Source organism: Eulemur rufifrons, chromosome 7 (genome assembly GCF_041146395.1).
Source record: "Eulemur rufifrons isolate Redbay chromosome 7, OSU_ERuf_1, whole genome shotgun sequence".
NCBI classification, from domain to species: domain Eukaryota; kingdom Metazoa; phylum Chordata; class Mammalia; order Primates; family Lemuridae; genus Eulemur; species Eulemur rufifrons.
In genome coordinates, this window is record NC_090989.1 from 125,173,928 (window position 1) to 125,189,560 (window position 15,633).

General features: G+C 41.7%; 1 protein-coding gene across 1 annotated transcript; it reads left to right on the forward strand.

Annotated features, from left to right (window-relative positions):
* The first annotated feature begins 14 nt into the window (after nucleotides 1-14).
* EAF1 (ELL associated factor 1) lies at nucleotides 15-14,516 on the forward strand. The gene is made up of 6 exons (XM_069473265.1): nucleotides 15-381; nucleotides 2,544-2,638; nucleotides 4,843-4,979; nucleotides 6,960-7,165; nucleotides 9,357-9,590; nucleotides 11,305-14,516. The coding sequence occupies exons 1-6, from the start codon at nucleotides 15-17 to the stop codon at nucleotides 11,349-11,351; spliced, it is 1,086 nt and encodes a 361-aa protein (XP_069329366.1). The 3' UTR covers nucleotides 11,352-14,516.
* Nucleotides 14,517-15,633: the final 1,117 nt, after the last annotated feature.

Sequence of the window (15,633 nt, forward strand, 5' to 3'; positions counted from 1 at the left end):
AGAATTCTTTTGCCATGGTACCGCCCCCGCCACTTCCGCTAGGAACCCGGAAGTTCCTTCGCGACATCGGAAGTCCCGCGGCCTCGCATCCTCAGAGTCTCCCCCAACCCAGACGCCGAGAAGACTTGCTTCCGGCGTTCGGTGGGCGCCGGCTGGGCTCGCGGTGCGCTCCGGAGTGGTGTCCCGGGAGCACCGTCCTCCCACACGCCGGCGCCGGAAGCACGGGCTGCGGCCGCGCCAGGAGAGCGCCGCTCTCGGCGCTAGGCCCGTGCGCGGCCATGAACGGGACCGCGAACCCACTGCTGGACCGCGAGGAACATTGCCTGCGGCTCGGGGAGAGCTTCGAGAAGCGGCCGCGGGCCTCCTTCCACACCATTCGCTGTAAGTCAATGCTCCCACGGTTCCCTTCGGCTGCTCCAGCCGCCACATGCCAACCTCGACTTCTTCCTTTATTACCTCCGTCCACCAAAGTCCAGGGAACCCCCTGCCAACGTTAGTTCCCCTCTTTTCTTGCCCCAAATTCTCCGGGACCTCGGTCTGTTCCTTTTAACAGATCAGTCCTCCTAAACCTTCGTCACTCCCAACTATTCTTCTACCTCATAATTCCAAAAGTCATTGGCCCCTTTCCATTTTCCCCCAGATCTTAAGCCAAACCACCCTCTCTTATCGGGGTCCAGTTCTTCTTCCACGGATCCACCCTTCCTTTTTGATTACCCCATCAGGGTTCTCCACATGTAAAAGACTCTTCCCGTTTGCTATGAGCCTCATCTATTCCCTCCTAATTCATTCTCTTCCCTGCTTTTCTCAGCCTTCTTTCCATCTCGGTCTTAGTCCTGGACACGCTAATACTGCGCTTTGTCCCCTCTACAGCCGAAGAATTTTCATTCTGTCTGCGCCGCATCAGTCTTCCTCTTCCTCCTTGCCGTGCTTCGTTTTACTTCTATGTCCTTTGAAGTGACCTATACCATTCTGACTTTTCCCCTGGACCAAGTCCCTTGTGGGTAAAGAATAAAATTAGAATTTGTGAGCCGGGAATAGGTTAAAGCTTGATCTATGTTTGGAAGAAGAGAGCAGGCATAAGGAATGTGGAAATAGTCATTATGCTGAACCTTTCCCCACATGATTATAGACTCTGTTTAGACAGTACACTTCCACTCTATGTCCTGGGTGAAGATTTGGTTGTTAGGAATTGGCTGACTGAGCATCCCTCCATGATTCACAGCCTTTTGGTTTCCCGTAGCACTAACACTGGTTAAGACTTGTTTTTGTCAGAGGAGGTAATAATAGATGTGACTCAACATATATGAAGAGGGTGTGTTAGATAATGAAGTTCCAGCTTTGTGTGGACATTTGCTGTGCCATTACTGCGCTTCCTACTGACAGCTCTTTCAGAGAGAGAATGCTGGGAATATGATAAGAACATCATTTCCTGAGTAGTTTGTTAAGTTGCTGTTTTCCTCTAGTGAAGGGGAATATGGAATTTAAATGAGATCATTCGTGTATGCACACGACCTGTAGTTTGAGGCAGGTGTGTGTTAATGTCAAGGAAGATGGCCACTGATGTGGTCTAACTGCAGTTAAGAAACATGACCAGGATAACCTTTAGAGATACAGTTCAATTGTCTACTCTGAACATCTACAGAAGCATCTTTGTTAAAGCTATGGAACTTGAGTGTGGCAAATCCTAATTTTAACATTTTCTATACAAAATGAAATCAGCTTTTATGAGGCTGTGGCCTTTTATATTTCATACAGGTTTTACAATCACAGAATCTTTTTCGTATGCTCTTTTTCATATGCTTGTGCTCCTCACAACTCTAATAAAACACTTAATGGATAATGAGGCATTAATTTTCATCTATCCCTTTTATTATCTTTGTTTAATAAAATGGTATGTAAATTCTAGCTTTTTCCCCCCCATAATAATCCAGTGGGGGGATCAGAGGAAAAATATGTGGAAGAGTCGATGAAACAAGATCATCTCTGAGTTGATAATAATTGAAGCCGGATGATGGTACATGAGGGTTCACTGTCTATTCTATGTTTGCATATGTGAAGTTTTCTATAATGAAATAGTTTTTTAAGAATTCTAAATTGGCCTGGTACTGTGGCTCACTCCTGCAATCCTAGCACTCTAGAAGGCGGAGGCAGGAGGATTGCTTGAGATCAGGAGTTCAAGACCAGCCTAAGCAAGAGCAAGACCCTGTCGCTACTAAAAAATAGAAAGAAATTAGCTGGACAACTAAAAATAGAAAAAGTTAGCTGGGCATGGTGGTGCAAGCCTGTACTCCCAACTGCTCAGGAGGCTGAGGCAGGAGGATCGCTTGAGCCCAGGAGCTTGAGGTTGCTATGAGTAGGCTGATGCCGTGGCACTCTAGCCCAGGCAACAGAGTGAGACTCTGTCTCAAAAAAAAAAAAGAATTCTAAATCATTTTTATTTTCCATTTATTTGAGGAATAAAAGTTTAATTCTTAAATGAAAATACCAAAAGAACCCTATTATAAATGACCTGGTGGTTAAATGTTTTTATCCTTTCTCATTAGATGATTTTAAGCCAGCATCTATAGACACTTCCTGTGAAGGAGAGCTTCAGGTTGGCAAAGGAGATGAAGTCACAATTACGCTGCCACATATCCCTGTAAGTTTATTTCATTTTTTAAAAATATAAGATCATAGTGAATTCTCATATTTTATGTCACTGCAATTTAAACTTCCTACTGTTTAAAAATGTCTAGATTTCTAAAGTACCAACGTTAGGAAAAAAGGAATTCTAGGTGGTAGAAGGAGGTGGAATTCATGTTACTCAGGTGCTTCATTAAAAATGATTCTTTGCCATTTTCCCCAAGCTCCCCTTTCCTCCATTTGCTACGCAGTAGACAAAGTTCCTGTCTGGACACCTAATCCCTCTTTTAGACATGCATTCTTTTCTCCCAAGTAACTCCAAAGAGAAAAGCCTTAGGTGCCCTGCTGTTTATATGGGTATAACAGCTCAGGAGTGTGGGGTAACCTAGCCAGGAGTTAAGGCAGGTAGGAGCAGGATGGACATATTTCTATCTGGCACGGGTCAAGTGCATGCTGTTAGTCTCAGGCAGTAACCAGAGGTTTGGAGCATTCAGCTAATTTAGGGATGAAGACCTTAGTTAAAAGCTGTATCGACAACCCTTGCAAAGAGAGACTTCTGTGAAGCCCTGCCCAAGACAGCACTCATCACCAAGCCCAAAGGCTTACATGATGTTGTTAATGAACATGTGTCATTGCATGTCACAGGTCCATCCAGGAACATAATAAATTCTTGGTAGCTGATGATAGAATGAAAAGACTCTGGACACAAAGACCTGGAAAGCTTTGTGCTGAGGAAAAATTGCCTGCCTGTTCAAACTGCTACTTCATTACTTGTTGCTTTTGGCAGGTTACATCATCTCCCTTTGGACCTTAGCTTCCCAAATGTAAAATGAAAGAGTTAGATAAATGGTCCCTAAAGTCCCTTCCAATTCTAAATTTTTATTGTATGAACAAGGAGTCAGAGAGCCAAGCAGTTTTGATTCTAAGCAAGGCATTAAATCCTATATTCAACAAATATTAATTGAATGCTTACCATGTTGTTGGCCCATTACTAGGCACTAAGAATACAGCTTCAAACAAAACAAGCATATTTTCTTGCCCTTGTGGAGGTTATGGTTTGGAGTGTAAGTAAATATAAGAAAATATGGGCCTGGTGTGGTGGCCCACGCCTGTAATGCTAGCATTCTAGGAGGCTGAGGTGGGAGGATTGTTTGAGCTCAGGAGTTCAAGACCAGCCTGAGCAAGAGCAAGACCCCCCTCTACTAAAAACAGAAAAATTGGCTGGCTGCAGTGGCACTCGCCTGTAGTTCCCAGCTACTTGGGAGGTTGAGGCGGGAGGATCGCTTGAGCCCAGGAGTTGGCAGTGAGCTATGATGACGCCACTGCACTCCAGCCTAGTTGACAGAGTGAGACGCTGTCCCGAAAAAAAAAGAAGAAAAAGAAAATACAGCACGTATTCTTGATAATCAGGGAAGACTTCCTTAAGGAAGTAACCTCTGAGCAGATCTGAAGATTGAATAAATTAAAGAGAAAGGGGTAAGATGTAGCAGGCAGAACCGTTGTTAAAGCCCTGAGGCAGGAAAGAGCTTGAGGATCTGAGAGAAGCCAGTTACCATCTGCTCTGAAGCACGCAGAGCCCACGGGTTCATGGTACAGGGTGAGGCTGGAGAGCCAGGGAAGAACCAGGTATTGCAAAGCCAGATAGCTGGCTGGTTTAAAATTTTATCCCTTGGCTTGAGAGCACCAGAGGAGTGATAGAAGGGCTTAGGCAGGTGAGTGGCATGATCACTTACTCTGAGCTAACCAGGAGAATGACCTGCCCTTGGAGCGGGCTCTGTTGGTTACTTGCCATAAGAGAGGGAAGCCCTGGACTCTTCAGTTACAAAGAAGTATGAAAGAAAACAAAACAAGATAGCCCTTTTGTTTTGCTATGCAAAGTGATAGCTCTACTTAGTGTAATGCAAGTAATGGCTAATTTAGTTTTCTAAGTTTGTACTTTACCATTATTTGTAATGTTTCCCCAATCCCTTAGAAACATGTACAGTAATTTAAAATTTTTACACTACCTTTCTTAGAATAATCAGTTGCACAGTCACAGATTTTTGCTGCATTATTATATCTCTTTTATTTTAACTCAGAAGGAGTTAAAATAGAAATCAGTTCATTCTGTTCATTTTGAGTAGCTTTGATAAAAGATTTATCACATAAAGTCATCTATAAATTCAGTTTTGTTATTTATAACTGTTTAGTTTGATCATCTTATACTTTTGTGGCAAATAGGGATCCACACCACCAATGACTGTGTTCAAGGGAAACAAACGGCCTTACCAGAAAGACTGTGTGCTTATTATTAATCATGACACTGGTGAATATGTGCTGGAAAAACTCAGTAGTAGCATTCAGGTGAAGAAAACAAGGTATGTAAATAACCAGATACAGATTTATATCATGTTTCTAAACCTTTGTGTTATCTATTCAGTTTTCAGAAGGTTGTGAGCATCTACTTGCTCATAGTGTTCTGTTGATAATCTTAACTCCCCGTGTCCTCTCAGACAAATCAGTAAAATATATCTTTTCCTCAAATGCAATAAAAAGAAATATTTTAAGACCTAAAACATGGGAGCCATTGGGGAAAGGGACGTACTTTATAATTAAGCCAATTTTGTTAATGTCATGATTGTCGATATAGTACCACCTAAGGGATAAAACTTAAATTTATAGATTTATAATTATGAGATAATAATTAAATATATTCTTTATTAAAGTGAAACATTAATTTTTTTATAAGATACATTTGAGGTCATTATATTACCAAAATAAAACTGTCTATTTTTTAAAATAGTGAACTCTTTCACTCAGGTATTACATATCTAATATGAAGCCAGAGTTTATTTGAAAGTCAAAATTAGTTCTATTAATAGAAGTAACCAAGTGATTCTATTTGTTACATTGTAATATAGTAATTATTATAGTAATTAAGTTATAAAGAGAGGCTTACAACCTGATGTTTTCCTGTTCATGTGTCCTCAAGCCCCTTTTCTTCATTCACTCATTCCACAAAATAGCTACCATTTATTGAGGGATTATCATGTGTTGGGCACTGTGTTAGATGCTTTATGTACATTATTTTATCTAATCTTTATGAGTAATTTTTAGGTGCTATTATTGTCCTTAAAAAAAAAAAAACAAATCAGGAGACTGAGGATTAGAGAGATTGTGACTTACCTAAATTTGAGTGCTAGAGCTGAGAACTAGCCCAGGCAGTGTGCTGCGTAGCCCTTGCTCTAGAGCCCTTGCTCCTGTTCTGCTGCCGTCTATTTGTATTCATTACGTACAGTGAACCAGGTGCTGCAGTTACTCCTCCAATGTCTGGCTGTTGTGGTGTGTTCCTTCACTACCCAGTGTGATGTGGGGACTAGCAGCATTGTATCATCTGGGTACTTGTTAGACGCAACATCTCAAGACCTACTAGGTCTGAATCTGCAGAGTTCCCCGGGTGATTATACATACGCTAGAGTTTGAGAAGCACTGGGCTAGTTCATTTACAAAAGAAATTATTACTGGAAAGAATTTTCTCAGTTTGGGGTGGAACTCTGCTTGTCTGCCAACAAGAGCTGGCATGTGATGAAATGAGCAAGCAGTATATAGATAATGGAAAAACTCACAAGTTGGCCAGTATTTTAAGAGCTAGTTTATTTAGGAACCCATGCACTCATGAGTGTAACTTCATATTGCACACAGTGAAGTAATCACACAGTCATGTATTGCACAATGATGTTTTGGTCAGTGACAGGCTGCATATACAACAGTGGTCCCATAAGATTATAATGGAGCATATATGGAAACCTGATATATGGCACTTGATACTGGCATTGCAGATCAAGTAGGGGAAATGACTGATATCATTAATGGTGCTGGGACATTGGGTTTTCCATATGAAAAAATATGTATAAATGAAAATATATATACTATCTAGGTTTGTGTAAGTACACTTCATGGTGTTCACATGATGACGAAATCACCTAACGATGCATTTCATAGAACATACCATGGTTAAGTGATTCATAACTATTTTCTACTAGTAAAATGGATTCTCATAATCACATTATATCTTATATCTGTTTTATCTCCTTCTTGCTATAAAATGTGAGCGTCTTGAGGGCAGCGAGTCTATTTTATTCATCTCTGTATCCCTGGTACATAATACAGTGCTAGAATGCAGTAGACACTGAGAGGTTAAATGAGTTGTTCACATGATAAAATTATAAATATCAATATTTTCCAGTGGTCTGGAAAGAGCGTGGGATTCTGCGGAGACTTCTGGGTGCTTGGTCACCTGGACAAATTTGAGAACCACTGTTTTTCCTCTCTGATGTAGTGTCTGTCTGTCCTTTCAGAGCTGAGGGGAGCAGTAAAATCCAGGCCCGAATGGAACAGCAGCCTACTCGAACCGCACAACCATCACAGCCACCACCACCACCACCACCTCCACCTCCACCACCTATGCCATTCAGAGCTCCAATGAAGCCTCCAGCTGGACCCAAAACTTCTCCCTTGAAAGATAACCCCTCACCTGAACCTCAGTTGGATGATATCAAAAGAGGTAGAGAACATTTTCTGGAGCCATGGTAGCAACTTGGAGTAGATTGTTGATGTTCTTGTGGAGATCACAAGGCTGCTGTATTGACATGGTGGCGGGAACAGTCACTGCCATCAAAAAAATTTCTGCACAGCTCACTGTTCCAGAGGTGGTAAGGATAGGGCTTCTGCCACTTATCTCATTTGACAAGGGTGATTCCTTGAATAGTGACTTGAATTATGGCTATTTTGGTAGCATTCTGCTTAGAGGTCCAGGGTTTAAACAAGCACGACTGCCATCTAAAGCTCCATATGGCATGCCTCTAAGACTTTGGAGAAAGAAAGGATTCTAGGTGTTGGGGGGTGAAACCCAAATGTAGCAATGTTTCTGAGCTCTATATTAATATAGTATCTGGGTTAGAGGGGCCAGGTGTGGTGGCGCACACCTATAGTCCCAACTACTTGGGAGGCTGAGGCAGGAGGATCGCTTGAGGCCAAGCATTTGAAGCATTGGTTGTACTGTCATCATGCTTGTGAATAGTGACTGCACTCTAACCTGGGCAACACAGCAAGATCCCATCTGTTTAAAAAAAAAATAGGTTAGAGGGCTATTTAAAATGCCTTGACCAAATGTTTTGTGCTGATACAAAGTGTATAAATATGAACAAAGCCATGAGGACCAGTGGAAATGGATACTGGCCTAGAAAGACTTCAAGGTCTGGTTTGGCTCTCTGCGTTGCAAACCTGAGACTAAGGAGTTTACTTTGTCTTTCTCTCCCATACAATCAATGGTTTTAGTCCTCCAGAGTCTTATAAGTTATGAGGTTAAGTGGCATATTTCATATCTGTAAGTTTTATGAAGCAAAATTAAATCCGTAATATAGTAGTAGGGAAACAAAGAGTTGTCCTTCGGAATTTTGCCTGTTCCACCCTATAGAGAGGCTGCCTTTTAGCAAATGAAATCACTCTGTGCACTGTTCACAGCTATACACGCCTTGATTTTTTTCCTTGTGGATATTGGAATGCTGTTACAGAAGTTTCCGCTCAAGTTAAATAGGAGTGAGACCATGAGTGGTTGGTTGTTGCCAGTTATGCTTAAAGGAGCTTTTAACCATTTAAGGTCACCTGGTGTGTTTGGACAGGAAAACCTGGCATCTTTATTGATATATACTGTGATGATGTATCCTTAATGTATTCGGTGACATTGAAATGGCTAGGTAAAACATGTTTTTTCTTCTGTACTTAATGTCTGTCGAAAAGGCATGGCTGTCAGTCAGGTATTTGTAGAGTGGAGAGGAGGAATGTTGTTCCACCATTTTTCTTAGCTGGAAAGGACCTCAGAGGCTGTTTGGCCTTAATTTTTCCAGAGTGGCTTGGGATATTCATTGACTTCCACCTGGGTCTCACTGCTGGTTAGAGGGAGATCCAAAAAAATCACTCAGACCTTCCAACTCCTAGTGAAGTATTTTTCAAACCTTTAGCATAATATTTCTCTTATTTGGGAATTATGGTTTTATCCCATAATTCACAATCTTTTTTTTTGTTGTTTTTTTTTAGTAGATAAAGGTAAAATAGACTTAAATCATTTCTTATACAGAATAGTCATCCTGAAACATAGTCTGCTTTTTATTTATTTTGGGTGCATTTAATGGTTCCATTGTCTCTCTGTAAACAGGTTTTTTTGGTTTGTTCGTTTTGGTGTTGGTAATTTTGTTTGTATGGTTTTTTTTGTTTTGTTTTAGTTTTTTGAGACAGAGTCTTGCTCTGTTGCCTGGGTTAGAGTGCCATGGCATCAGCCTAGCTCACAGCAACCTCAAACTCCTTGGCTCAAGCGATCTTCCTGCCTCAGCCTCCCGAGTAGCTGGGACTACAGGCATGCGCCACCATGCCCGGCTAATTTTTTCTATGTATATTTTTAGCTGTCCAGATAATTTCTTTCTATTTTTAGTAGAGATGGGGTCTCGCTCTTGCTCAGACTGGTCTCGAACTCCTGACTTCAAGTGATCCTCCCACCTCAGTCTCCCAGAGTGCTAGGATTACAGGCGTGAGCCACCGCACCTGGCCTGTTTGTATGTTTTTTAAGGAATTGAGAAGTAGGGCTTTGTTTAAAATATTTTTAATTCTGTTGGTTTTGCTGATTTACTGTTTATAGAAGCTTCAGTGCACTGCCTTGGGAATGGGAGCTGTGCTGACCCATGTCATGTCATTTATTCCAGAGCTGAGAGCAGAAGTTGATGTTATTGAACAGATGAGCAGCAGCAGTGGGAGCAGCTCCTCAGACTCTGAGAGCTCCTCGGGAAGTGATGACGATAGCTCCAGCAGCGGAGGCGAGGACAATGGCCCAGTCTCTCCTCCACAGCCTTCACACCAGCAGCCCTACAACAGCAGGCCTGCCATTGCCAATGGAACCAGCCGGCCACAAGGAAGCAACCAGCTCATGAACACCCTCAGTAAGTGTGCTCTCCCTCTTGTGGCCGAGAGAGGGCTATCGATGCAGCTTCTATTTATCTTATAGCAGAACCTGTAAACCTAAAGACATTTAAGGCCTAGGAAAGGATCTTGGCAAAGATAATTTGGAGCAGAAAGGAGTGAGTTACATAACATTAAAAAAGGGAAGTACAAGACTCAAAATCTGTTCTCCCTCTTTCCCATTCCCCACTGGCACAAAGTGAGTTTTGTGAATTTTGGAAAATGCTTGAGCGTGAACGAGTAGGCTCTTTGCTTTTGCTCATATACCAGGCAGTAGGGGACCTACCGGCCACCACAGTACCCCCTGCCTCCAGGTCTTTCATAAAAAAGAATCCACTGTCTCTGCAATGTGGTTCCTGTAGCTCACAGACTTGGGAACCTCTGCCATTAGGATATATTTGGAGACCTATTAACCTCTGGCAAGGGGGAAAGAAATGGATATTGTAATGTCTGGGTGGCTTTTAATGTAGTTGATAACTAAAGTAAAACAGGAAAACAAGAACAAAAATTTCTTTGTTTTAGAGGTGGGGAGAGAGATGATTTTCTATATTTTTTCTCTTTCTGGGAGCCTGATGAATGTTCTCCCTTGATGCACCTCCTTTTGGGGAAATTGGAAAGTCTGGAGACAACAGTGGGGAAGCTAACCTAGCTAACCTAGTTAACCCTACTGTTGTGGACCAAGCAAAGATATCTTAACCTTGGCACTATGGACATTTTGGGCTGGAAGTATCTTTGTTGTGGGGGGCTGTCCTGTGCATGGTAGGATGTTTGAGAGCATCCCTGACCTCTGCTCAGTAGATGCTAGTACCATTCCCCTCTCGCCCCTGCCCCCCAACACACACTCTGCCAACCAAAAATGTCTGAAGACATTGCCGTACATGTCCTGTGTTCAACATAGGGTGAAGTGTATAAAGAAAATGGCATTACACAGGTAGTTAGAAAAGGGAGGACCTTGGGGTCAGACCCCTGTGAAAGAGTCTCAGGGATTCCAGAGTCCTCAGAACAGACTTTGAGAAGAACTAGCCTGGAGATTAGCAATCCAGAAATACAGAAGTTCGCTTTTGTTTTTTAATCCAAATGGTATCAGCTGGGACTCTGTTGTATGTATTCCTGTTATATTAGATTGAAAGGTTGAGTACTTAAATTCTTCACTCCTAAATTCTGTACACTAAACAAGAATCCGGGGGGTTGTAAAACTCATTGGTTCAGATTTGAGGTTGAAAATAACGTGTGTATCCTGGACAGAGGTGTACAAAGGGAATATTGCATTAGTAAATTATTGGTGTTAGCAGTATTCAGCTTCCTTAATGGGAAGCCTAACTTGGTGTTTTCTTAGCTTTTATAAAGCAACTTAATGTGAACAGTTCTACCAAATGGTGAATCGGTTATTTATAAATATTTTCTTGCTACTTACTAACACATTTAAAAGCTTTCTAGCCTACTCCTCCCTTGCTCCATCCTAATCAGTATTGCTGTGCTTTGCAGATACCAAAAATAGCATCTCTTTTAAAATGTTGACTATACCAGTTTTTTTTTCAATGAGCTAAATCGATTTTTCTCCCTAATTAAGTTGAATTAGCAAGATTTTACTGTAGTGTGGTAGCTAAGGCAGTCAACCAAAAAATTGAGAGGAAGTCATTTTTAAATCCTGTACTTTTGGGTTTATTCTGTTTTTTTGTTTTTTTTTTCTTGCAGGAAATGACTTGCAGTTGAGTGAATCTGGCAGTGACAGTGATGACTAGCGCTGGATCTTTCAAAATCTGCTTTTTGGTGCACATACATGCTGCAAGACCGGGCTACTTTAGCATGGAGTCCATTGCCAAGAGGAAAATGTTATGAATCAGTGACTGTAGTAGGAGTTTGAGGCTCTGGAGCTCTCGGATATTCAAATCTTTAACTTAGTGGTGATGGGTGATTTTCTCATGTAATTTTTGAACAATCTCATGTTTCAAAGTAGATCTATAGAAGAATTAACAGAATTATATTTCTATTTAGTTAACATTGTTAATGAGAAACAGACAAATATGCCCTGGTCTAGGTTACTCAAAGGCCAAGTCTTCACCAGGCCAGTCAGTTTGGCCAAGTGGTTTGCACCAGTGAAGTGAAACAGTCTTTGAGGGGATAGGAGAGAGGGGGAAACCTCAAACTGTATCACCAAAATATGTGAAAACCACTTTAAATTGTTGACACAAAGTGGTAAGGAAGTTGTCTGACCCAAGCCTGGGTAGAAATGGATTTCAAGACTGAGTGCTTGCGTGTCAGCTGGTTGGGAACCGGGAGATCTGGCTAGCTGAAGCCCATTTACAGACTAGGAAAAGGAAGCACACGGCCAGCTATGGCGGTCTCCTGGGTACTGCCGGCCCCATTCCCAGGCTTTTCTCGTTACTCCCTCCCTTGAATCTCTTTTGTTGGAATCAGAGATTTCTTGCACATGGGACTTTTAGATGCACATTGGAGCTTTAATGAGATTCCAAAAGACAAAAGTGTTGGGTACTTCTAGCTTGAATTCAGATCCACACAGTCCCTAAACCCATGAGGCTGGGTGAGCAGATTAAACCAGCAGCCACTGTGCTGATGCATGTGACTGAGTTAAACTGGGGCTTTTGGTTCCACGTGGATCCATAATAAGTGTTCTTCATTCAGTGGATTTTAGCAGGAAGAGATAGGAATAGAAGAGAGGTGCGGTGAAGAACCTCTCTGAACAAATGAACCAGCAGTAAGTTTCCAAAAACCGGAATCTAGATAGGAGTTCTGCAGTAGGAAATGACACATTCTTTGATAGGGGATTTCTGTTCATGCTTTTGTACCACTGTTTGTGCCTGACTCCCAGACTGATTTGTATTTTTTATATACAACAAGATGAAAGTCACAAGATTGCCTTCTGCAGTGTGCAGTTTCCAAATGACTCTATTGTTGCAGGAAACTGGTCACTAGTAAATGTTCCATATTGAGTGAATGTGTGATAAACTGTCCTGTAATTAGTATAGAGTAGCCCATTTCTGCAGTTTGAACATGTCCTGAGAAATTTCCATCAAGACAGTAATAATAATTTTTCCTCTTTGAATCCCCCCACTCAGATGGCCTCCCCTGCCCCCGCTAGTGGAGGGAAGTAGTCTAGACCTAGAAAGGTAATGGTCTGTGGTGGGGGATTTTGTTTGAGTTGTACCTTGTAGAGTTGACTATTTTCATCCGCGTAGCGACCCCAGCGAGCTGGAGACAGGGACAGAGCCCTTGCCCAGCAGCACGTTCACACCACTCCACCCAAGTTTAGGTAATCGGTGTGCACCAGTACTCTGTGGTGGGTTCTCAGCTGTTGGGAAGTTGTGACGTTTCAGTGGATTTAGTGGCAAGTAGGAACTTATTTATAGTGGATTGATGATGACAGCTCAGGGAAGGTGAAGGTCATGATTGGGAGACTTGAATCATTACTGGATGTGGGAATTGTTTCACTACTCTTAACTTGCTCAAACTGGGGCAGGTTCTAGGAACTTGAACTAAAAATATCTATTTAAGCCTCTCTCTTTCCCTTTTTTCTTTGAAAGCCTTTATTTATATAGACAGAACTGTGGTTTTTGGTATGTTGGGCCAATTTGCTTGGTTCTATAGGAAGTACTTGCATGTGGCACTGGGCTCAGTGAGTTAAGCTTTCTGAGCTTCAGACCCTTGCCTCCCTGTCGTGTGTCCTACCCAACACCGGATGGTTATTCTATAGCACAGGTCCAGTTTTGTTCTCTGCACAAAACCTTTGGTGGTTCCGGTCCCCTACCCCCTATTTGTACCCACCAGAGTAAGGAATCTTTTTCTTTTTGGAAATCAAGAATTTGGCCTCACAGATGGCTTCTCATAAGTAACCTCATGCCAGCCAAACTAGACTTGGTTCTTCCTGCCTCTGTGCCTTCTCTCAGCCTCTCCTCCTCCCCTCCACCTCCAAACCCCACTCCTGAGGCTCTGTAGGGCCATCTTCGTGGACCCTTTCTCTGTTTCAACCACATGGAGTGTCCCGTGTGTACATACTGACCTTTCTCTTGCCTGAATTCGAGTTGGTATGAGCTCCTTAAAAGCAGAGAATATTGCTCTCATCTCTATTCCGTGGTGTGTCCACAGGAATAGACATTCAGATGCTTGTAGCCTTGTGGGGGAGGAGGCAGAGAAAACTAACCAGTGAAGTATGGGGGATAGACATAGAGAAAACATTCCAGGCATTTGGAGACAGCTGAAAATATTCATGTTGATTTTCATGATTTAGAAATCTTTAACTGAATTGTTAAAATTGCCTTTTCTTTGCTTTATACAATGTCTACTATACTGTGGGTCATTTAGGCAAGATGAAAAGACTTAAGTCTAAAGTGTCTGAAATGCCATGGCAAGCCTTAGTAAAGATGTGATTTGGGGAAACTTAATACAAATAAACTAGAGATTTGTAATAATGCCACTTATGAACTATTTTATTTCTGTAGCAGAACCATTTTTTCTGTGGAGGTGTTAATATGTATGTGTATCAGTGGTGGGAAAACTTGAAAATTCCAAAATCCTTAACTTCCCTATTTGAGAGGCTGGTTCAGCAGTGTGTGTGTGTGTCTGTGTATGAGAGAGAGACTGTGTGTGTGTGTGTGAATGAGAAAATGAATGATGTATTTATTATATTATTTTGAAAGAGAATTAGTCTGTTATGTGGATACATATTAGGTACAGCCAAATTGGATGTTTCCATTTGGCAAGGAAGGTAGGATTTCTGAAACTCAGGCCTTAACCAGTAGGTTGGAAGAGAAGACCAATTGAAGCGTTATAAAATGTTTTTACTGTTCCTGTTATTTCTCTCTTGGATTCATTATTTTATTTGCTTCAATGATTTTTAAAATTTTGTGCCTAAAAGTTTATTTTGCTTAATTATTAAGTAGACATGCATGTTTACATTTATGTAAAATATTTGCTGTGTAAAGTTTTTTTTTTTGTTTATTCTCTTAAAAGATCATTGTATTTAAATAAAAATGAAGGTCATCAATACACTTAACGTCTTTGTGGCTTTTATTTTCTTACTAGCAATCAATGAGCCATATGGGTTCTTTTAAGAGACTTTTGTGCTTTAATCAGCTAGCTAGAGTGATTCCTTTTTAATTTGGTGTTTATGATCATTAGGAAGTACACCTCAGTTTTTAAAAGTTGTGACATTCAAAACTGAAGGATGAACTTCAGTTTTTAGAGGGTATGAAATTCAAAAGTGAAGGATGACTTTGGCGAGCCACATGGCATCTGAGGGCTTTTTACTTGGTCTGGAAAAGCAGGCTTAGCTTTGGGTCTGAGAACTATGTAAGGGTTAAACTGAATTCCTAGGCATCCTACAGTCATTTGAGTTCACCGGATTCCCTGCACCTGGGGCGTCATGCTGCAGGCACACAGACACCGCTGCCCCCAGTGGACATTCCGCTGGGGTGATCTGCACTCCTTCCATTCTGTACTGCGCCAGCACTGCTCACGTCTGCCTTGTGGTCTTGGCTCCTCTTCTAGACTGTAAACTCCTAGGTGGGCAGTGACTATGTTCCTTTTTAATTCTCTGATGTTTCTAATGGTGCTCAGTAAATCTGGGTTGAATAAAGTCACATGTTAAGTTTCTAGGAATTTTCTGCTGTTAATTCTGCAACTGGTGCTCATTCCCTCAGGTTGAAATAGGAGTTTGGCTTGAACCTTGTATACATTTATCACCTAAGGGAGTTTTTTCTGCAGTTAACTGTGGGCACTATAATGGTATAAACAAACCATCCCCAAACTCAATGGCTTAGTAAGCATTTATTTTGCTCACAAGTCTGTGGGTTGATGATTCAGACTGGCCTTGGCTAGTCTTGACTGGCTCCCTCATATGTCCTGGCTGTTGACTGAGGTTCAGCTGACCTAGGATGGCTTTGGCCAGCATAGTGGGGACAGCTCAGCTTGTATCTCAGCCTCCAGTAACAGCCTGGGCATACTATGGCAAAGGCAGAGGAGCAGGAGAGGGAAGAAACAGGAAATGCTTCCATCACAATTGCTAAC